Raw genomic sequence first — 23,848 nt, forward strand, 5'->3', positions numbered from 1 at the left:
ATTGATCTGGGGTCGATCTTGCCTTTTACTAAGGCTGAGGTAGAGGATCTTGGGCTTAAAAAGGTTGGTGACCACTACTCTAAATGGACGTCCCTCTAATCTGAGTCTGTGCCCTCAAGTCCTGGATTCCCCCACAATAAGAAACATCCTCTTCACATCAACTTTGTCCAGGCCTTCCAATACTTGATAAGTTTCAATGAGATCCACCCCCCCCCCCCGATTCTTCTAAACTCCTGCAAGTACAGGCCCAGAGCCATCCGACACTCCTCATTCATTAACCCTTTCACTCCTGGGACCATTCTCAAGAAACTTCTCTTGCTGACCAATGCCAACACATCCTTACTTTGATAAGGGGACCTAAACTGCTAACAATACTCCAACTGTGGTCTGACCAATACCTTATAAAGCCTCAACATTACATCCTTGCATATATATTCTAGTCTTCTCAAAATGAATGCTAACATTGCATTTTGTCTCCTTCACTGCTAACTCAACCCTCACGTTAGCTTTTAGAGAATCCTTCACAAGTACTCCCAGGTCCCTGTGCACCATTGATTTCTGAATTTACTCCCCATACAGAAATTATTTATTTATAGATACAGCACGGAATAGGTCCTTATCGCTCCTCAAGCGGCACCATCCAGTAACCCCCGACAACCCCAATTTAACCCTAACCTAATCACAGGACAAATTACAATGACCGATGTAACCTACACGGTACAACTTTGGACTATGGGAAGCAGCTGGAGTATCCAGAGGGAACTCATGCATTCCATGAGGAGGACGTATAGAGGACACCACAATTAAACTGTGACTCATAGGCCTGAGCTGTAATATTGTCATGTTAACCTCTAGCGTCCGTTTCCTAAGACTAAATTTTGGTGGAAGATGGTCCATAGAGTGAGAGAGATCATTTTATTTAATTTTTTAATCTATATCTTTATTCTTTCTACCAAAGTGCATGACCATACACCTCCCAACATTGTATCCCATCTGCCACTTCTTTGCCCATTCTCTTAATCTGTCTAAATCCTCCTGCAACTCCCTACCCCTCCAGCCATCTTTGCATTGTCCATAAACTTGGCCACAAAGCCATCAATTCCATCACTGACATATAATGTGAAAAGAAGCAGTCCCAACACTGATCCCTGAGGAACACCACTAGTCACCAGCAGCCAAACAGATAGTCCCCCTTTATTCTCACTTGTTGCCTCCTGCCAGTCAGTTAATCTACTATCCACGCTGGTATCTTTCCTGTAATACCATGAGCTCCAATCTGTTTAGCAGCCTCATGCGTGGCACCTTGTCAAAGGCCTGAAAAACCAAGTAATATAACATTCACCAACTCTCTTATGCCCATACTGCCTGTTATTTTGTCAAAGAATTCCCTAAGAATTTTAAGGGAGGATTTCCCCTGAAAGAAACCATGCTGACTTTGACCTACTTTAACATATGCCTCCAAGCAATCAAAACCTCATCCTTAATAGTGGACTCCAGCATCTTGCCAACCATTGATGTCAGGCTAACTAGCCTATAACTTCCTGTCTTTTCTTAAAGAGTGGAATGACATTTATAAATTTTCACTCCTCTGGAACTATTACCATTGCCTCCACAATCTGTTCTACTACATCCGTCTGAACTCTAGGGTGAGGTCCAACTGGTCCTGGTACTCTTGCCTCTATTTTAGTCTTCATATATCTTAAAAAAATCTGAAAAGCCAGTAAGCTCTCAGCTCAAGCCTTTCAGTCTGAATGGAAATCAAGTCAAGTCAAGTCACTTTTATTGTCATTTCGAACATAACTGCTGGTACAGTACACAGTAAAAACGAGACAATGTTTTTCAGGACCATGGTGCTACATGAAACAGTACAAAAATTGAACTATGTGAAAACAACACAGAGAAAAACAAAATCTACACTAGACTACAGACTCACCCAGGATGGCATAAAGTGCACAAAGCAGTGCAGGCATTACAATAAATAATAAGACAATAGGCACAGTAGAGGGCAGTAAGTTGGTGTCAGTCCAGGCTCTGGGTATTGAGGAGTCTGATGGCTTGGGGGAAGAAACTGTTACATAGTCTGGTCATGAGAGCTCGAATGCTTCGGTGCCTTTTCCCAGATGGCAGGAGGGAGAAGAGTTTGTATGAGGGGTGTGTAGGGTCCTTCATAATGCTGTTTGCTTTGCGGATGCAACGTGTGGTGTAAATGTCCGTAATGGCAGGAAGAGAGACCCCAATGATCTTCTCAGCTGACCTCACTATCCACTGCAGGGTCTTGCAACTCAAGATGGTGCAATTTCCAAACCAGGCAGTGATGCAGCTGCTCAGGATGCTCTCAATACAACCCCTGTAGAATGTGATGAGGATGGGGGGTGGGAGATGGACTTTCCTCAGCCTTTGCAGAAAGTGGAGATGCTGCTGGACTTTCTTTGCTATGGAGCTGGTGTTGAGGGACCAGGTGAGATTCTCTGTCAGGTGAACACCAAGAAATTTGGTGCTCTTAATGATCTCTACCGAGGAGCCGTTGATGTTCAGCGGGGGGGGGGGGGGGGGGGGGGGTCACTCCGTGCCCTCCTGAAGTCAACAACCATCTCTTTTGTTTTGTTCACATTCAGAGACAGGTTGTTGGCTTTGCACCAGTCCGTGAGCCGCTGCACCTCCTCTCTATAAGCTGACTCATTGTTCTTGCTGAGGAGACCCACCACGGTCGTGTCATCGGCAAACTTGATGATGTGGTTCGAGCTGTGTGTTGCACAGTTGTAGGTCAGCAGAGTGAACAGCAGTGGACTGAGCACGCAGTCCTGGGGGGCCCCCATGCTCAGTGTGATGGTGTTGGAGATGCTGCTCCCGATCCGGACTGACTGAAGTCTCCCAATCAGGAAGTCTAGCATCCAGTTGCGGACGGAGGTGCTCAGGCTCAGTAGGCTCAACTTTCCAATCAGTTTCTGAGGGATGATTATGTTGAATGCTGAACTGAAGTCTATGAACAGCATTCAAACGTACGTGTCTTTTTTGTCCAGGTGGGCTAGGGCCAGGTGGAGGGTGATGGCAATGGCGTCATCTGTTGAGCGGATGGGATGGTACGCAAACTGCAGGGGGTCCAGTGAGGGGGGCAGCAGGGTCTTGATATGCCTCATGACCAGCCTCTCGAAACACTTCATGATGACGGATGTGAATGCAATAAGACGGTAGTCATTGAGCCAGGACACTGAGGATTTCTTCAGCACAGGAACAATGGTGGCGGCCTTGAAGCACATTGGAATGGTGGCGCTGCTCAGGGAGGTGTTGAAGATGTCAGTAAGAACATCTGCTAGCTGGTCTGTACATCCTCTAAGCACTGCAGCCTCTTTAAGTTCTATTTCAAAGAAGTAACAACCAGAACTGAAGGAGTTCCAACAAAGAATTGCAGACTCAAAGCGTTCACCATTTCTGTTTCTACAGATGTTGCCTGACTTACTGAGCTTTTCAAGCATTTTCTATTTTCTTTTCAGATGTCCACTGACTGCAGTTCTCCCCCCAACTTAAAATCAACTTATCTTCAAATTATTTGTATTCTAACCTTCTAGAGGCTAAGGCCTTGAGAACTATATTAGCTAACTTGCTTTTGTGATTTCTGCAGAAGGATCTCTAAAATTACTCTGTTCACCATTTATTCAATGATGAGTACATTTCTCATCATTTTCAAAAGCATCTTTCTTGGGTCCAAAGTAGATGGATACCTACTCTACACTGCTATTCCCTACTGCTTTCTCAAGTTAAACGTACTGGGTATAAGGAATTTTCTTTTAGTCTTCTTCATTCACTTATAGTGAAAATGAATTATCACACATTCAAGATGGTTGAGTGGTGTCACAGCAACTTTGCATTCCATGTCAGCAAGACCAACGTATTGATCACGGACTTCAGGATGGGGAAGTCGGAAGACCACACACCTCACTGAGGGGTCAGCAGTGCAATGTGTGAACAAGCTCCTGCATGTCAACATCTCAGAAGATCTGAGCTGGAACCAACTTATTGAAGGAACCATGAAGAAAGCATGGTAGCTTCTCTACTTTGTTAAGAGTTTGAGGAGATTTGGAATGTCACTAAATACTTTTGCAAATTCCTATACAAGTATGCTGAAGAGTATTCTGACTGGTTCCATAACAGCAAGGTATACAGGCTCCAATGCACAGAGGGTTATCGACTTAGCCAGGACCATTATGGGAATAACCCTCCTACCATCGAGGACATCTGCAATAGTTGCCTCGAAGGCCGTATCAATCACTAAGGACCCACAACCTCTAGGACATGCCCTCTTTTCAGTACCATGAGGAAGGAGGCACAGGTGCCTGAAGATCCATAATCATCAAATGATTCAGAAACAATTTATCCTCGTATGCCAACAAATTTCTGAATGTTCCATAAACATTGCCTCATTATTCCTTTCTTCCTGCACTGTTTATTTCATAATTTTAGGTAAAGCTGTAGTGTTTGTACTGTACTGCTACAAAACAACAAATTTCATGTCATATAACAGTTACAATAAACCGGATTCTGATTTAAAGTACTAAAATTACCATATCAGAGAATGTAATAAAGTTTGCCTGTAAATTTATTTCTCATTAGGACACTCACTGACAAAAGGAAAACTGAACTTCAGTTGGTGAAATTAAAATGATTAAAATATGGCAGTTTAATACTATACACTTAATGAAACCATGATTTACAAAAGATACAGGTGCTATGCTCCATCTTATTAAAAACTATCTATTGCTTCAAGTCAATCACATGACGTTAAGATTAAACTATTTTAATTGGCTACTTAAAAACATTCTTCCTAATGGCGTTGAGTCATGCTGTGATATTATTGCTTGGTTCTTGGCAATTTTCCAGTATATGTGAGCTATAGGTGAGAAGGTGTTGGCAGAATTCTGTTTACAGTGAAGTCCAACCTGTCCTTATTCAAAACTGCGCATTTTCGAGAAGTCATTGGAAGAGTGATTGGAAACAACAGCAGTGGCTTGTATTTTGTTTCTGCTAAGTTCAGATAAATTGGAATAATCACACCATTACCCTGCTTGAAGTTAGTTAACAAAACACAAATCAGGATCGCATTCCACACCTTGATCTATAAAATGGTGTAGTTTATCGGAGCGGGAAAAAGAACAGACTTACTGCATCTATTAGTCACAAGTTAATCAGTAAAATGTGCCATAACAAGTTTGCATATGCACTGCCAATTACAATCCACATCATAGTACTCAAGATGCAAACCATATGTCCCAAATAACATTAATCTGTAGAAGCAACCATTCTTGACAGAAGAGCTTCAATTTCCTCTCCTGGCATAGCTCATTAATAGGTTCAATACCCAAAATCTAATTATATCAAAATCCATTTTCAACAAAATTATACCATCAGCACAACAGCCTCAGGTTTATGTAAATTTTCATAAGGATTGAATCTTAACAAGTGCTTTTACTTCCCCTCAATATCAAATGGTTTCTAATACATTACATGCTGGAAAGTAGTAAGAATCATGTTTAATACAACAGTAACACTATTCTACCAACCCTAAGCTACCAACTATCCATAAAATTAACTTAGAAACAAATACAACAAAATTCCATTATGCAAACTTATGACAATAAGATCAACCAGTAAGAGTTTACGGCAACTGAGCAAAGCAAACCTCAGAAAAAAGAAATTACTTACCAAGTTAGCCATATAAATTGTCAAGAGGCCTCTCCTGTAAACCAATAAGAAATTGTTAATAATTCACTCAAGTTCCAGATATATAATAAATATTCCTTTAAAATATTTCTTTGCAAACTACAACTGCATTTGAAGAAGAAACATAAAAATCTTAAAAGACTTTCATAAATTATTCTTGAATTTTAAAGTAAAATGGGTCAAGCTTCAAGTGAACTGCATCAGTTCTGCACATATGAGAGAGAGCGAGAGAGAGAGAGAGAGAGAGAGAGAGAGAGAGCGAGAGTGAGAGAGAGAAAAAAGTGTTCCAAAAAAAATATATAAAACGTACTTCACCCCAGACTACACTAAAGTGATTTCTATTGTCCATGGAGGGTTAAAATGTAAAAGACATAAAAGGTGAGTTTAACAGGTGTCAATCGTTCATTAGCATAGGTAACACTATTTAAACTAGCTGGCTAGCTGCTAAGGAGCTACTCCATTGCAGACATCCCACCTCCCGGGAGACTCCCACAAACTGATGGCGCTACCTCCCTGAAATGAGTTTTTGCAGGGTGGGATGTCTGCTGCCACAATACTCACAAAATGCTAGAGAAACTCAGCAAGTCAGGCACCATCTATGGAGAGGAATAAATAGTCGACATTTTGGGGTGAGAATTCCTGATGAAGGATCTTGACAAAAAAACATCAACTATTTGTTCCTCTCCATAGATACTGCCTGACTTGCTGAGTTCCTCCAGCAGTTTGTGTGTTGTGCTCAAGGGTCTCAAGCCTCTGCAGAACCTTATGTTGCTGACCATCCCTTTGCATATTCCAATGATGAATTATGCAACATTTACAACAAAGTGTCTTCAGCTACAGCGCATACAATAAAAACTAATTTTCATACACTCCCAATTATTGTGGAAATGTTGTGAACTGCTTTATCATCACTGTAAGAAAAGCTTTTAAATTCAGCCAATGAAAAATCTCTATAGTAAAATAGATTTGGCACTTAATGCATTCAGAAAACGCCTAATCTCCATTCACCACTCTTACAAAGTTATAATGCATACATAACACCACTCTTTCACAAGACTGACAAGAATGCAGATCCAATGGCATAACAGAGATATAAACTGACAGCACAAAAGGTATCTGCAATATGTCAGGGGCACAGGTCTATGTAGGTTTGGCTAATTCAAACAAATCCAGAGTCATAAGGTCATTCATTACTTTGCTGTTAAGTCTGACAATATCAACAAAACTTCATTTCTCTCCTGTCAGTTTTAGTTTCCTATGAGCATTAAAACTAACAGGGCATTTCATCTAAAAGATGCTAAATTGATTAAATGACCAAAGATGACAACCACTGTTGCTTAGCATGGTAAGTAAATTTGCAGTACCGCACATCTGTCAGTAGTTCCCTTTCAAAGTTGCTCCTATTTAAATAGACACCATCATTCTGAGTTATCTGCTTCTGGAAGGTGTTTCTGCATACACACAGACTTTCACATGGAATTCAGAAAGTATTTATAGAGGGCTGTAATCCTGCACTGATTACTATGGATACATCTAGCAGCATCTTGAAGAACTTGTTTACCTTTGAATTTCCATACCTAGAATTTGAGAGGATTATCCTTAACAAAATCGTAAAGGTTTTGTTTTAAAAGTGAACTGAAATGCTCCAGGATTTTTAGAATCATTGATTGAGTTGAACAAACAAGTTATTCATAGTACAAGAGAAACAAGAGATTAGACTGCACATCTATAGTGTTCATTGGTTGCCACACCTTTCAAAATACAATCAGGACCCCCTACTAATGAAATTGTTTAAAAAAACTACTCAAGATATAACCAGATGAACTTAATTCCAAATTCCACTTAAGTGCGGCAGATCTAATTAAAGCATATCAGAACATCATACCATAGTTATTAGAAAACTATGTATGAAAACTAGTATGTAGTTTTCATTAGAAAACTATATGTAGTTGGCCCTCCTTATCCGCGAGTTCCGCATGCGCGAATTCAATCAACCGCGAAGCGAGAAAACCCGGAAGTGCTCTTCCAGCACTTGTTGTTCAAGCATGTACAGGCTTTTTTTTCTTGTCATTATTCCCTAAGCAATGCAGTATAACAACTATTTTACATAGTATTTACATTGTATTAGGTATTATAAGTAATTTAGAGATGATTTTAAGTATACAGGAGGATGTGCGTGGGTTATCGTGAATCGGAATCGAAAAAAATCGCAAGTTCTCTTACTAAGCAAGTCGGAACAGGTATATCTGGTATTACTTAGCGTTAGTTTGTCGTAGTATATAGTATATATTTTACCTTTCTATGCATATAAAGCACTTAAGAACGTATGTTTCAGCGCCGGGAGGATCAAAAACCCAAAACCCCAAAACCCAATAATTAAACCACTGCGTGGCTTAGTAATAATTGTAGCTTTCATCAGGGCAGGGCCTTTCTCACTTTATCCTTTAAAATTGTTCCGATCGCTGACTGACGTAGCCTAACGCTTTTCCAGTGACCGATGGTGTTTCACCTCTTTCCGATCGCTTTATTATTTCCACTTTATTTTCAATCGTGATCATTTTCGTGAACAGAAACACCACGGATTCAGAGCTGCGCCGCCAGGTCCTAATGTCCACTGCACTGAGACAGGTTAAATAAGGTCTGGGGTTCCGCTGGGTTCTACGGTCCAGCGCATTGAGACAGGTTGAATAAGGGACTTGAGCATCCACGTTTTTTGGAATCCACGAAGGGTCCCGGAACCAATCCCTTGCGGATAAGGAGGGCCAACTGTACACAGATAAAATATTCTCCAGCATGCAGCTAACACCTAATTGAAGAGCACTGGACCATGTCATTCTACAGAAGCACAGTGAGGAGCATCCTAACAATCAGCATCACTACATGGTACGGAAACGTTCTACAGTGAATAGGAAGGCTCTACAATGGGTAGTCAAAACTGCATACTGCATCACCATCAAGGATATATGTACACAGAAAGGTGCCAGAAAAGAGTCAGTAACATCATGAAGGATCCCACTCACCCTGCCTATCGGGGAGAGGCTACGTAGCATCCACACCAGAACCATCAGGCTCAAAAACAGTTACTTCCCCAAGCAGTAAGGCTGATGGACACTAGTAACCCACCAACCCACACTTCCACAACTCCGAACACCACTACTTCATCATTTCTTGTCAGTCACCTTATGCATAGACACTCTTGTGCCTAGCATTACTTTATGGACATACAATCAATCAAACTATCTTATGCATTTATATTTATTGTGTTTCACTGATATTATGTTCTTTGTCTTATTATGGTCTTTTTTGTGCTGCATCAGATCCAAAGTACCAATTATTTTGCTCTTCTTTACACTTAGAAACATAGAAAACCTACAGCACAATACAGACTCTTCAGCCCACAAAGCTGTGCCAAACACGTCCGTACCTACGAAATTACTGAGGGTTACCCACAGCCCTCTATTTTTCTGAGCTCCATGTACCTGTTCAGGAGTCTCTAAAAAGACCCTATCGTATCTGCCTCCATCCCTGTCGCCGGCAATCTCTGCGTAAAAAACTTACCCCTAACATCTCTTCTGTACCTACTTCTAAGCACCTTAAAACTGTGCCCTCTTGTGCTAGCCATTCCAGACCTGGAAAAAAGCCTCTGACTCTCCACACAAACAATGCCTCTCATCATCTTATACGCCTCTGTCAGGTCACCTCTCATCCTCCATTCACTCAATCTATTCTCATAAGGCATGCTCCCCAATCCAGGCAACATCCTTGTAAATCTCCTCTGCACCCTTTCTATGGTTTCCACATCCTTCCTGTAGTGAGGCGACTGAGTGCAGTACTCCAAGTGGGGTCTGACCGAGGTCCTACATAGCTGCAACATTACCTCTCAGCTCCTAAACTCAATCCCACGATTGATGAAGGCAAATGCTCCATATGCTTTCTTAACCACAGAGTCAATCTGCGCAGCAGCTTTAAGTGTCCCATGGACTTGGACCCCAAGATCCTTCTGATCCTCCACACTGCCAAGAGTCTTACCATTAATACTATATTCTGCCATCACATTTGACTTACCAAAATAAACCACCTCAGGCTTATCTGGGTTGAACTTCATCTGCCACTTCTCAGCCCAGTTTTGCATCCTATCAGTACTTGTGTACTGGAAATGACACTAAACAATCTTGAATCAAGAACAAGAAAGACAGGAGGGTCATAAGCCACTAAGATAATCAAAAAATTATCATAAATCAACTATCTCAAAATCTGACAAATGTAATTCACAAGATCCCTACGAATGATTCAGCAATTTCTTTGTGCAATTTTATCATAAACTGGCAAAACCAAACTAACCCTTTGTAATTGGTAGACAAAAGTATACACTTTGAACAAACAGTGCACAGCTTCAGCAAACAGATCTAGAACAAACATAATTAAAATATTGCAGAAATCACAAATTAGGCTTCCATTGACATTATTTCCTACAATATTTTATGGCTATTTATACTGAAGTTCTACAAATTGTAATAAAAAATTTCTAAATTGCAACAAGTAGTCAATAGTATGGCATCACCTGTGGTGTGAAAATGTTAATATTTCAGATCACTGATGTTTCATCAGAACTAGAAAAAGTTTTTTTTTAAGTCAGGTTATAAGACGCAGAGAAAAGGCAGGAAGAAAAAAACAAACAGGATGGGAGATATAATGAGCTGGAAGGTAGAGATTAATTGATAAAAGTCAATAGTGTATGGGGAATGAGACAATAAAACTAGAAACAAAGCAAAATGCTGGAGGAACTCAGTAGGCCAGGCAGCAATAAGATTTTCTTGTGTTTGTGATACTAGAAACAAAAGATGGGTTTGAAGGAAACAGTCAAGATAGAGAAAATGTTGTTGGAATTAAAATCAAATATTAAGTTAAGTTTGAAGAATGTTATGTTCTTCAAAAGTAAAATAGAATGGAATTCTTAAAGTAAGCAGGATGGAGCTGTATTGGAGGCAATGTCAGAGATGCTAGAATATAGCTGAAACTGATCATTAGAATATAGCCAAAGGGCTAATTATTGACTACAGGAGAACTAAAAATTGAGGGTCCATGAGCCAGTGCTCATTAGGGAAGAGGAGGTGGAAAGAGTCAGTAACTTTAAATTCCTGGGCATTATCATATCAGAGGATCTGTCCTGGGATCAGCACATAAGACATTTCAAAGAAAACACAGCAGCACCTCTACTTTCTCAGAAGATTGTGCACATTCTGTACGTCATCTAATACTCTGACAAACTTCTATAGATGCACAGTGGAGAGTAGGAGAGTATCCTGACTAGTTGCCTCATGGTCTGGTATGGAAACACCAGAGCACAAGAATGGAAAAGGCTACAAAAGGTGATGGATACAGGCCAATTCATCACAGGAAAAACTCTCCCCACAATTGAGCACATCTGCAAAGAGCGCTCCCTTAAGAAAGCAGCATCCATCAAAGGCAAAGATCTTGCTTCAAAGATCAAAATCAACCTGAAGAAATTCAACATTACATCTGAAAACTAGGAAGGCATTGCACTCAATAGATACACCTGGAGAAAATCTGTCCAAGAGGGAGCTGTGCTACATGAGAGCAATCTCCACTGTGTTGCAGAAAACAAGTGGCAACTGCAAAAATCAGAGACAGAACAAAAAAAATATCCAACCACTAACCACAGGCCTACACCTCTTGCCTTCACTGCATCAGAATATGTAGATCCCAGATCGGCTTCTACAGCCACCTGATGCCCCACCAATAGATAATCCCCTAGGAGAACCTCTTACTTCTACTACTATACCATTCAGAACCAAACAATGCAGATAACTGAGGCAAAGGAAGACAGAAATCAGTACAAAGACATAAAATTACTAGAAAATTATAAAATAAACTGCACAAAAAGAAAGAAGTAAGAGTTAGGATTCAATGACCAATCAGAAATCTGTTGGCAGAGGGAAAGATGTTTAATTTTTTAATGTGGGTCTTCAGGTTCCCTGATGATAGTAATGAAAATAGGGCATGTCCCAGATTGTGTAAGATGCTGCCTTCTTGAAGCACCGCCTCTTTAAGATGTCCTTGATGGTAGGCAGGGTTGTACCTGTGGTGGACCTGGCTGAGTCTATAGCACTTTGCATTCTCTTATGATCCTACACATTGGAACCAGTCTGTGATGTAATCAATAAATTGTCTAGACAGCAAATTTCTTTCACCTGGCATGTTTAATTCCAAATCATCTACCAAATCAATTCCTATTAACAATAGCAGCATAAAGGATATAACAATTTTTTTCTTTTAAAAAAATCAAACTGTACATTGCAATTCTCCAAGTAAATTCTCCAAGCAATTACTATAGTCTAAGTACTGTCCCAATCATTACAGGTGGGTAGACTTCAGATCTATACAGTATTTGAAATCAAAACCAAATGTAATTTAATTTGAGAGCATCATAATAAACATACAAGACTGACATTATATGGATATATCTTACGTGCTTTAGCTCACTACTCTGCAGTTCATAGCTATAGGTCTAGCCAATGATCCTAAGAGTCTTTACAAATAAAAGCTGCAGTAAGCATTGCCAGCCCAATTAGACATTATATAGTGAATAGTTCAATAGACAGTGTTGGAATTAGACATCTATAGTAAGCATTTTAAGTTATGTGTCAACTGCTACAAAACACATCTGTCATGGTCCGGATCGGTTCCCCTTTAAATTTAGTTAGGTTCCCTTCTAATTCCATTTCACGTGTCCCTTGAGCTTGGCAATCAAGGTAATCTACCCTCGACCCGAACCGGCAGCTTATAAGCCCCTGGCTTTAGCCGTTCGGGGCGAGAGTGTTAAGAAGCCTTCGCAAGTCACCGCCGCCGCTACGACAAGCCAGAGTGATCCAGCCCGCATCAGAGTACCAGCAATTCGCCTTCTGTCGTCAGTGGGTCCGGGCAAGGTCAATCTACCAGGGGTGAGTTGAAGGCAGAGTCCTGACTCAACGTTTATGCCCCTTGTCCGTGTCTACCCCTCGAAGAGTCCCGGCTCGGTGCCTGAGCTGAAGGCGGAGTCCTGACTCGACGTTCATGCCCAGTGACTGTGTCTGCCCCCGAAGAAGAGTCCCGGCTCGGTGCCTGAGTTGAAGGCGGAGTTCCGGCTCAATGTCATGCCCAGTGTCTGTGTCTACCCCCAAAGAATCGATGCCTGATCTGGAGGAGGAGTCCTGGTTCCAGATTCCTTGTCCTGTGTTTTGGTGTCCACGTTTCTGGCTGCAGCGATCTATGGTATCCAAGTGTCTGGCAGCGGTGAATCAAGGTCTCACTCTCCAAGTCCAAGGGCCGTGGCAGTCCCAGTCCCCAGGGTCCCAGTCATGGCCACGGCTGTCCATGTTCCCCCGTCCACATCCAAGGTCCACGGCTGTCCATGTTCCCCCTGTCCAAGTCCAAGGTCCACGGCTGTCCATGTTCCCCCTGTCCAAGTCATGGCCGCGTCGATCCCAGTTCCGTTTCCAAGTCCCAGGTCCGCGGCAATCCTAGTCCCTAGTCCGAGGTTCGTGTACCTCTTTGTCCTCCTTGATTTCCCGAACTTCTGTGTAGCGAGTAATAAACGTTATTTTATTGTATCTCAGAAAGACGTGTTTGTGTCCTGCTTGTGGGTCCTCTCCCAGCACCCTTGTCCCCACCTCGTGACATCATAGCCTAATGCAATGAGCATGATAAAATGCTTTCCAAATATTAAGTATAAAGACCCAAGTACAAACTTAAATAATACAAATGTTATCTCTGAATAATTCTGACCATTTAAAGAATTTGTTTAAAACTTAATGAGAAGAAATACGAAACAGCAGATGAAAGAATAATAAAAATATACAGAAATGCACAAAGCTAGAGTTCTATTTTGAACTTTTACAAAATAAAACACATTGGTTAATATTAAGCATGCACACTTTTCAAAATTTGCTGTTCTCTGGGTGCAAGAACTCGAAGTTGCTTGTACTTTCAATTGCCAATAAATTCCCCACTTATCCACATCCAAATCTCTTGTTCAATGACATGTATGCCATTTCTCTCCAACCCCAATTTGAAAAGACATTCTTTCCATTCACAGGGGTTTTGTTCTCCATTTCCTATCTACTTAACATCACTTCTTCACTTCCAGCACAACTTAAGCAAGCACTTATTTCACCTCCCTAAAGCTATCATCTGGCATATGCACAGAAGTTTGTTCACAGAAGCTACAAGGCTAGAAATCCCTGTCACCAAGAAGCCATCTGTGCTCGCCACAGGCCTTCAAAGTCCACAGTTACCAACCAAAAACTTTGAAAACATCCAAATGTCATGAGCACTCTAAAAAAAATTCAAACTAAAATACTAAAGAACAGACAGACCTGTGCATAAAATTAATCTTTCCAAAACACCCTTGTTCCTATCTCAGGCATGGCCTTACTAAAACTGAAATCGATTGAATTGTTTCATTCTATCACCCCAATAGCAATCCCTCTCACATTCAGATGATTGAGTTAATGTTACTGCATCAGACAGGTTCCTCAGCACAACTGTAAAGAGTAAAGTGATGATTTGTGCTGACATTAACAGAGGGATGGGTCTCTGTTTTTCTTCAAAGCTGTGCCAGCTAAAACAACAAACAGGGCCTTGCTACAATGCATAAACTAAGATTTTTTTAATATTTACATCTCTGGAGAGGGATTTGAACAATGTTTTGACTCAGAAGAAAATGCTACAAGTAAGCTGCATCTGACACCTTCTCGAGTCACAAAGATGATTCTATATGGCTCACCTCAACCATTTCAACCACTTCATTTGATGTTCTCATTCAAACAATTCTCTTGGTAGAGTTTTTCCTATTGGTTTCCCTATTAGGCTTGTAAGAGACTAAGCTACATTTCCAATCTCCACTACAAATAAAAATATGACATCTATATCCATAATTCAGATTTATTGACAGTATCGGACTATAGCTGAAGGCAGCTGGGGCACACGACCCATAGTGAACAATTGATTGTACAGCCAAGTAAAGTTATCTTACTTATAAAGCAAAATCTGAAGAATATAGGAAGCATGCTTCTCATAATAACAAAAAAAATCAGTTTGGCCAGACAGCTTTAATGGCTCTCTTTATATTCAATGGCCAAACCCACAACTCTAAAACTGTTGAAATCCATTTTAAAACAGAACTCAAATATAATTCATTCCCCAAATCATTTCAATACAAGAAACAAAGCTCCCAAAATTCAAACACCTCAGCGCAAGTATTAATCCGGCAGATAGCGGCACAAAATGATCTGGCACCCCATTGAGTATAAAATATTTGGTCTTTTGGCTGTGTGGCTGTGTATTTGAAATGTAGGCCTCCTTCCTGCCAGAATAAATACTTCTTATACAAGTTCCACAATAAGTAGGACTATGTTGGATTTCTTCATATTAATTAGTTTTCCAGCAAATGTCTGAAATGGAACTGGAATGCAAATCACATTTGATGTTATCTTTGGCCATAAGCTTGCTTCATTACAGAGGCAACTTCCACCCTTCACCTTTTAAAACTGCTCCATTACTTTTGTCATTCACATTCTCCTGCTTTCATCCCAACCTTTCTGGTCTCTCTGAACCACCCCTCTTTCTCAGCAACTTAAAATTTGATTGCTCTGTCACTTTTCACCCCAGTTCTGATTGAAGTCTTCAATATTTGACATACATGTGGTATATATTTATATAGTGACATATACATACCTTAATAAATTTACTTTGAACACTTCTCCCTCTTCACTGATGCTACATGAACTCCTCAGTATTTCCAGCATATTACTTCTTCCAAGCTCTGCCATTATGAACTTGTGTGTGTCTCATTACTTAGTTATCATACACATACTACTTACTCACCTCTTGGTTTGCCATGCATCAATATTAATATTTGATCAAACTTGAAATTCATCAGTTGCCTCCCCATGCTCTTAATCTGCTTTCCTTGTCACTGTTATCCTTTCAAATGCTACAAGGTTCTGAGTTATTTTAGCTTATTCAATGCATAGGAGGATCTTTTTATTTTTAATTTGTGCATACTCCTATTGCAAGACCAATTATTTTGAACATATCTACTGAAAAAAATCTTCAGGATATTAACTGCAACAGAAATAGCACTTCTGAAATATTAAGATTCTCTATAAGACTAAAAAAAGCAAATATCTACAGTTAGGTAGATCATATTCAACATGTAAAGATCCTGAATGACCACACAAACTCAATTAAAATTAAAATACAAAAAAAAACAAAGTGTACTGAAAATACATATGTCAATCAAGATATGCAAGCAAAGAGATGTACAGGATTCAGGTTTGTATCCTTCAGGAAAAAAATAAGTGGACTGGGTAACTAAATGACAAGAGGAAAATAAATATATGATGATAAAGAATCACAGGAATGATGCTATAGGTTATCTCAATAAAATTCTAAGACTACAGAATAAACAAGAGACATAAGATGCTATGGAAACAAGTTTTAAAAATAAAAGTAGTAGACTTAGAAAATAAAGAAACAAGACATAAAGAAACAAGACATTAAGAAGCAAGTTCAAATCTTGAAAATAAAGATTTACTTATCTTACAGAAACCATTTTCAAATCAAATGCGCGTCTCAAAAAATTAAACACATCAGATTGCACTGACTTCCTCTTGAACAGATTAGAACTCCGGTGCAACATGCATTTAAAATATCAGGCAAAACATTGACTTATTTTACATTGTTCTTGCCATCTGAGAGACAAATTCTACAATGGTGCATAACACTTTCTTGACAATCCAATCACATTAGGGGCCACTCAAGCAAAATGTTTTATTTTAAATTGCATTGAATATTTTAGCCACATAAATGAATGGACAACTGCTAGAATTTGTTAGCAAGTTAGCTTCTGTTCAAACAATGCCCAAGTTTCCTTTACTACCAATCAAACCAATAACCCATTTTCCTTATTTAAAATACTGAAATTCATTCTTCACAGTTTTGTGTGTTTGATAGCATAAAATGGATGCAATCATTTCATTATCAACCCTTGACACTTAATCCCAGCATGGGCATGTGCTGTAACTAGAAAGCGCCTCAAAAATTGCTTTACAAGTGAAATTAAGCTTCAATGATTTAAAGCAAATTCCATCCCCACTCTCAATCATGACTCTATAATTTGCCTTGCTTTTTAACCTCTCAAAAGTGACCAATATAATCACTACTAACAGTCACAGCCAGGCGACTTGTTCATTTTCAAAATTTTGTGTTTGCCTGGTTCCTCCTCATCTCCATCCTAAATCCACTCCCCTGAACCCTGAGACTATGTCCCCCAGTTCTATTCTCATCTACCTTGGAAACAACTTTCTTGCATCTATCTTATCTATTCCTTTCATAATTTTAAGTTTCTATAAGATCTCCTCTCATTCTTCTGAATTCAAATGAGTACAGTCCCAGGCAATTCAATCTCTCCTCATAGTCTAACCCCTTCAAAGCCGTTGTCAAAGCCCTTGCTAAAGTCCACACAGACAACACCCACTGCCTTGCCTTCATCACTTTACTGATAGCTTCCTTGAAAAATTCTATAGGAATATTTAGATCAGGCCTACCATGCACAAAGCCACGCTGACTATTGCTAATTAGTCCCTGAATATCCAAATACACCCTATCCCCGCTATATGTGAGAGATACATTCCTCGCAGTCAACACATAGTATGGAAAACGCATTATGTGAATAATTATTTAAATAGAGAAAATAGGGATGCATTCTGGAGGGCTTCCTAAATATGTTTTATCTGTAATTTATTCACGTTTTCATACCAAAACGACACAAAAGCAGTACCACAAGGCAACATTCATATTATATTTCATCAATTTAAGATAATATTCAACATAACAAATCATAGAAAGTTAACATACATAGGTATACAGTACTCACCAACAGTGGCAGGTGTGTTCACTCCAGGAGATGAGTGGTTGTGCAGTGGTGTTGGGCAGCTTTACATGGATGAGGTGAATGGTTGTGGGTCATCAGGATCATCAAGAACAGCAAGGGGTGAAGGAAGACTCACAGAACTCTCTGGCAAGTTGGTGGAACTCTCAGAACTGCCGGTAGCAGGAGATGTGACAAGTGTGAAGTGCTCAGGTAGAGGTGGAGGTGGAGTTGGTGTGGATGACACCGGTTTGAAGAAAGTGCTGAGGGTTGTTTGCTTGGCAGCATTTTGTTTTTCAGCATAAATTTGCTTGTAGGGAAGAAGGGTTGACTGCAGGGAACGACTGAAATGCTGACTCCGTTCTAAACTTGGGTCTATGTCCATCGCCATTTGTGCCAAGTGTTCCCCAGCCTTAAAAAAATTCTGCCAGTTGCTTCACCATAAAATCCTTCAGCTGTAACTTGACACTTCCTTCTTCATCGTTGTTATCACCTTCAGTCTGAGTTAAACGCAGAAGGTCATCCACACTTATGTCTTCATCATGAGAATCCAGGAGTTCTACCACGTCAGCATTCTCGAGATCTGAGAATCCTTCCCAACCAATTTTATGGCCTAAGGCCATACAATCTTGGACAGCTGCAGTGAAGGCAGGAAACCCCTTGAAGGTGTGCACACACTCCGCCCAAATTGATTTCCACAATCCATTGAGAGGGGAAGGTCTGACCTCTTTCCAGGATTCATCAATGTTGTTGATGGCATGTCTGATGTTGAAGGACTTCCACCATTCCCTCACCGTTGGTAATCTCCCGGGATTTTCAAAATCGTCTGTTGCTTGCAGCATCTGACAGATGGTTCGCCATAAAAAATACATCTTGAACATGGATATCACACCTTGGTCAAGTGGTTGAATTAGCGACACACTTTGGTATCAATCTTTGAAGACACTTGTGATGTATCAATCACTGCACTTTTTATTTTCTCAGCATTTTTCTTTATGTTCCTGATTGAGTCCATAACCAGGCCGAAGTAGCGTCCCAGAGCTGTGTTACCTTCACCTGGTGTGGTCCTGTTTATAATTTCCAACTTTTTTTCAAGTGTTAAAGCAGTTCTCTGTCACTTGGCTGGTGACCCAGGACTTGACAAAGGACGCTTAGGAGGCATGGTTAAAAATTTGAAGCACAAAATCACTGCACCGTAGGTAATAACAACAAAAGATTAAGAGTGCAAGATCGCACATCCACACACTGCCACTACCAATGTGAGACTGCTGGGAGTGAGACTGTGAGGCATGCGTGCGTGGCTTGTTTTGGCGGGAAAGCGGTGCATCTCATCCCACACAATACAGGTCAGCCAACAGCCTCGAAGACTCCACCGCACACGCATGCATCACTGAGAGTTTTGGACGCATTTAAGGAGAAGTTGTTAGAAATAATTTCGATGCACAACTGTGAAAACACATTGTCTGAAGATGCATATAACAGGGATAGGATGTACTTATATATCCATCTCATTAGAATACCTTCCAAAAACTTACCCACTACTGAGGTAGGCTCACTGAACTATAATTTACCGGCTAATTTTTACACTTTCTTAAATAACAAGAACATTAACTATCCTCCAATACTGCAGCACATCCCCATGGCTAAGGGCATTTTAAATCTCTCTGCCGAGACCCCTGCAATTTTTGCACTAGCCTCGCACAAGGTCCGAGGCAACACCTTGTCATGCCTTGGGGATTTATCCACCCTAATTTGCCTCAAGGCAGCAAAAAAACTTCCTCCTCTGTAACCTGCATACAGTCCATGACCTCATTGTTACTTTGCCTCACTTCTACAGACTCTGTGCCTGTCTCCCAAGGTGCAAAATATTCAAGAACTCCTTCACCTTTTTCGGCTTCATGCATTGATGACCACCCCACCATGAAATTCAAGAGGACAAATTTTGTCCCTTGATATCCTTTAGCTCATAATATAGAAGCCCTTACGATTCTCCTTCACCTTGTTTACTCAAGCAACCTCTTACCTTCTTTTTTACCTTCCTGATTTATTCTTTTGCATTTCTTATACTACTCTAGTACCTCAGTTGCTCTTCCTTGCCTATAAGTGCTATTTATCTCCTCCTTTATCTTAACTGGAGTTTAAATATCCCTCAGAAATGAAGGCTTCCTAAAAATGATACCCCTGCCTTTTATTCTGACAGGAACAAACAAACTCCATATCCTCAAAATTGCACTTTTGAAGGCCTTCCACTAACCAGGTAACCTTTGCCAGAAAACAACCTGCCCCAATCCACACTTGCCAGATCCTTTCTGATACCATCAAAATTGGCCTTTCTCCAATTTGGAATCTCAACCCGACGACCAGACCTATCCTTCTGCCACCTGCTAATTGGAGATCTAGTATCACACTCTCTCTAGTTGGGACTCTATCTACTGATTAAGGAAATTTTCCTGAATACATTTAACAAACTCTATCCAATCCACCCCTTTTACAGTACAGGTGAGCCAGTCAATATGTGGAAGGTTAAAATCACCTGTTATCACAACCTTATGTTTCTTGCAACCATCTGTAATTTCTGTCCAAATTTGTTCCTCTAAATCCCGCAGACTGTTCGTGATCTATAGTATAATCCCATTAACGGGGTCCTTTCTCATACCTCATTTCCACCCAAACAGCCTCAGTAGATGAGCTCTCAAGTCTGTCCTGTCTGAGCACTGCCCGAGCTAGTAATTTTCCCAAACTAGTAATGCCATCCCTTCCCCTTTAATCGTATTATGTCTCTATTACACTTAAAACAACAGAACTGTGGAACATTTGAGCTGCCGGTGCTGCCAATCCTGCCCCTCCTGCAACCAAGTCTCACTAATGGCTACAATGTTATAATTCCACATGCTGATCCACATCCTCAGCTTATCTAGCTTTCCTACAATACTCGTGGCACTGAAATATACACAACTCAGAACATCAGTCCCACCAAGCTCAACCTTTCAATTCCTGGCTTTGTATGTAGGCTTAACAACATCTTGCCCCACAACCACTCTACTGTCTGCTCTGGCTCTCTGGTTCTGGTTTAAACCCACTCCCCACCTGTGCAGCACTAGCAAACTTTCCCACAAGGTTATTAATTCCCCCCTTCAGTTCAGGTGCTAACTGTCACATCTGTACAGGTCCCACCCTTCCTCGAAAGGAGCCCAATGATCCAAAATCCTGAAGTCTCCCTACTGTACCATCTCCTTAGCTATGTGTTAAACTATATGATCTTCCTATTTCTAGCCTCACTAGCACATGACAAAGGCTGCAGTCCTGAGATCACAACCCTGGAGGTCCTGTCCTTTAACTGAGCACCTAACTCTCTGAACTCACTTTGCAGGACCTCATCAACCTTCCTACCCAGGTCATTGGTACCAACATGGACCACCACCTCTGGCTGCTCACTGTCCCCAACTTTGGCACCTGGGAGGAAACCTGCCATCGGGGAATCTCATTGTCATCCACAGAACCTCCTGTCTGTTCCTCTAATCAATGAATTTTCTACTATTACAGCTCATCTCTTCTTCCCCCACCCTCTGAGCCACAAAGCCAGAGACCTGATCACTAAGGCTTTCCTCTGCTAGGTCATCTCCTCACCCCCAACAATTTCCAAAGCGGTATACCTGTTATTGAGGAGAAAGTCCACAGGTGTACAGTCGACCCTCCTTATCCGCGAATTCCGCATGCGCGAATTCAACCAGCCGTGAATTGCGAAAACCCAGAAGTGCTCTTACAGCACATGTTGTTTGAGCATGTAGACTTTTTATTCTTGTCATTATTCCCTAAACAATGCAGTATAACAACTACTTTACATAGCATTTACATTGTATTAGGTATAAAGAGTAATCTAGAGATTATTTAAAGTATACGGGAGGATGTGCGTGGGTTATCATGGATCGGGATCGAAAAAAATCGGAAGTTCTCTTACTAAGTAAGTCGGAACAGGTACATCCGGTATTATTTAGTGTCAGTTAGTTAAACGTTTGTCTTAGTATATAGTATATATTTTATCTTTCTATGCATATAAAACACTTAAGAACATATGTTTCAGTTCCGGGCTCGGGAAGTTCCCGAGTTCGATCCAGTGACAGACTGCTCCCGAGGTTGATGTGGAGGATCAAAAACCCAAAACCCCAAAACTCAATAATTAAACCACTGCGTTGCTTAGTAATAATTGTAGCTTTCATCGGGGCACAGCCTTTCTCACTTTATCCTTTAAAATTGTTCTGATCGTTGACTGATGTAGCCTGATGCTTTTCCAATGACCAATGGCGTTTCACCTCTTTCCAATCGCTTTATTATTTCTACTTTATTTTCAATCGTGTTCATGATTATTTTCGTGAACAGAAACACTGCAGATTCAGAGCTCTACCGCCAGGTCCTAATGTCCACCGCACTGAGACAGGTTAAGTAAGGTCTGTGGTTCCGCTGGGTCCTAAGGTCCACTGTATTGAGACAAGTTGAATAAGGGACTTGAGCATTCACGAATTTTGGTATCCACGAGGGATCCTGGAACCAATCCCTCGCGGAGAAGGAGGGACGACTGGACTCTGAACTGGCTGTCTATCCTCTTTCCCCCTCCTCACAATCGCCCGGCTACCTGTGTTCTGTACCTTGGGTGTAATTACTTGCCCTGTATTACCTGTTCATCAACCCTTCAGCCTCCCGAATGATCTGGAGTTCATCCAGCTCCAATCCCTTCACATGATCTGTAAGAAGCTGCAGCTGGGTGCAATTACTGCAAGTGTAGTCAACAGGGACACTTGAGGTCTCCTTGCCTTCCCACATCAGGCCAGAGGAGCATTTCAGTATTCTACCTGGCATCCAAACTGTTCTACTGTGCAATAAGAAGGTTCAATGAAGAACAATTTACCTACTGCCTTTGTCTCCCTTTGCTAAACCCTCTATGAGCCAATGGCTGAACTCCCACTCTACCACTAACCCACTCACACAATGGCAACTCCACTTAACCCTAACTTCTTTTTATCTGGTTTTGCCAAGCACTTGAGTATCCTAATGATAAACACAATAGGATATCCAATTTCTTTATGTAAAAAACAACAATCTTTAAAATAAAAACATACACTATTAAGGAAACAGCATGTTGTCAATACACATGAAAGGCTAGAGGAACACAGTAAGTCAGGCAGCATCTATGGTGGGAAACTAACTATTGGTTTTGGGCAAGACGCTTCAGCAAGTCTAACCAGCCTTGATGAAGGGTCTCGACAAAAGCATTGACTGCTTATTCCTCTCCTTGGATGCTGCCTGACCTACTGAGTTCATTCAGCATTTGTGTGATATTGATCAAGATTTCCAGCATATGCAGAATCTCTCGTCCTTTGATTTGGGTAATGACTACAAGTTTATACTGTAAATGTAAATAAAGTCATTCATATGTACAAGTCAATTGCTATAAACCAATCAGTACTAAAGATTGATGTATTCAAAATGAAACACAAACTCACTCATTTGTGATTTCTTTCTTACCAAAATCTGCATCACAAAACCTTTCCCAAACACCTAGACTGTAATCTAATTAAAAGAGCTAAAGATCTAAAATCAGAAAATTCCTAACTTCCCAAAGCCTTTGTAACCAGAATATTTCTATCCATTACTGATTTACAGTCGGCCCTCCTTATCCGCGAGTTCCGCATGCGCGAATTCAACCAACCACGAAGCAAGAAAACCCTTAAGTGCTCTTCCAGCACTTGTTGTTCAAGCATGTACAGACCTTTTTTCTTGTCATTATTCCCTAAACAATGCAGTATAACAACTATTTTACATAGCATTTACATTGTATTAGGTATTATAAGTAATCTAGAGATGATTTAAAGTATACGGGAGGATGTGCGTAGGTTATTGTGGATCGGGATCGAAAAAAATCAGAAGTTCTCTTACGAAGTAAGTCGGAACAGGTACATCCGCTATTATTTAGCATCAGTTGGTCAAACGTTTGTCTTAGTATATAGTATATATTTTACCTTTCTATGCATATAAAACACTTAAGAACATATGTTTCAGCACCGGACTCAGGAATGGAAGTTCCCGAGTTCGATCCAGTGACAGATAGCTCCTGAGGTTGATGTGGAGGATCAAAAACCCAAAACCCCAAAACTCAATAATTAAACCACTGCGTTGCTTAGTAATAATTGTAGCTTTCATCAGGGC

At 40.6% G+C, this 23,848-nt stretch overlaps 1 protein-coding gene across 4 annotated transcripts in view; it reads right to left on the reverse strand.

Moving 5' to 3' along the window:
- The window catches only part of tmem135 (transmembrane protein 135), a 414,067-nt gene that overhangs the window by 324,505 nt on the left and 65,714 nt on the right, over positions 1 to 23,848 (reverse strand). For all 4 annotated transcript variants that reach the window (XM_073043372.1, XM_073043371.1, XM_073043370.1 and 1 more), the window contains exon 4: positions 5,698 to 5,731. In XM_073043372.1, the coding sequence (XP_072899473.1) occupies positions 5,698 to 5,731 (34 nt within the window). The remainder of the gene's footprint in view (positions 1 to 5,697; positions 5,732 to 23,848) is intronic.

Source organism: Hemitrygon akajei, chromosome 4 (genome assembly GCF_048418815.1).
Source record: "Hemitrygon akajei chromosome 4, sHemAka1.3, whole genome shotgun sequence".
NCBI lineage: Eukaryota > Metazoa > Chordata > Chondrichthyes > Myliobatiformes > Dasyatidae > Hemitrygon > Hemitrygon akajei.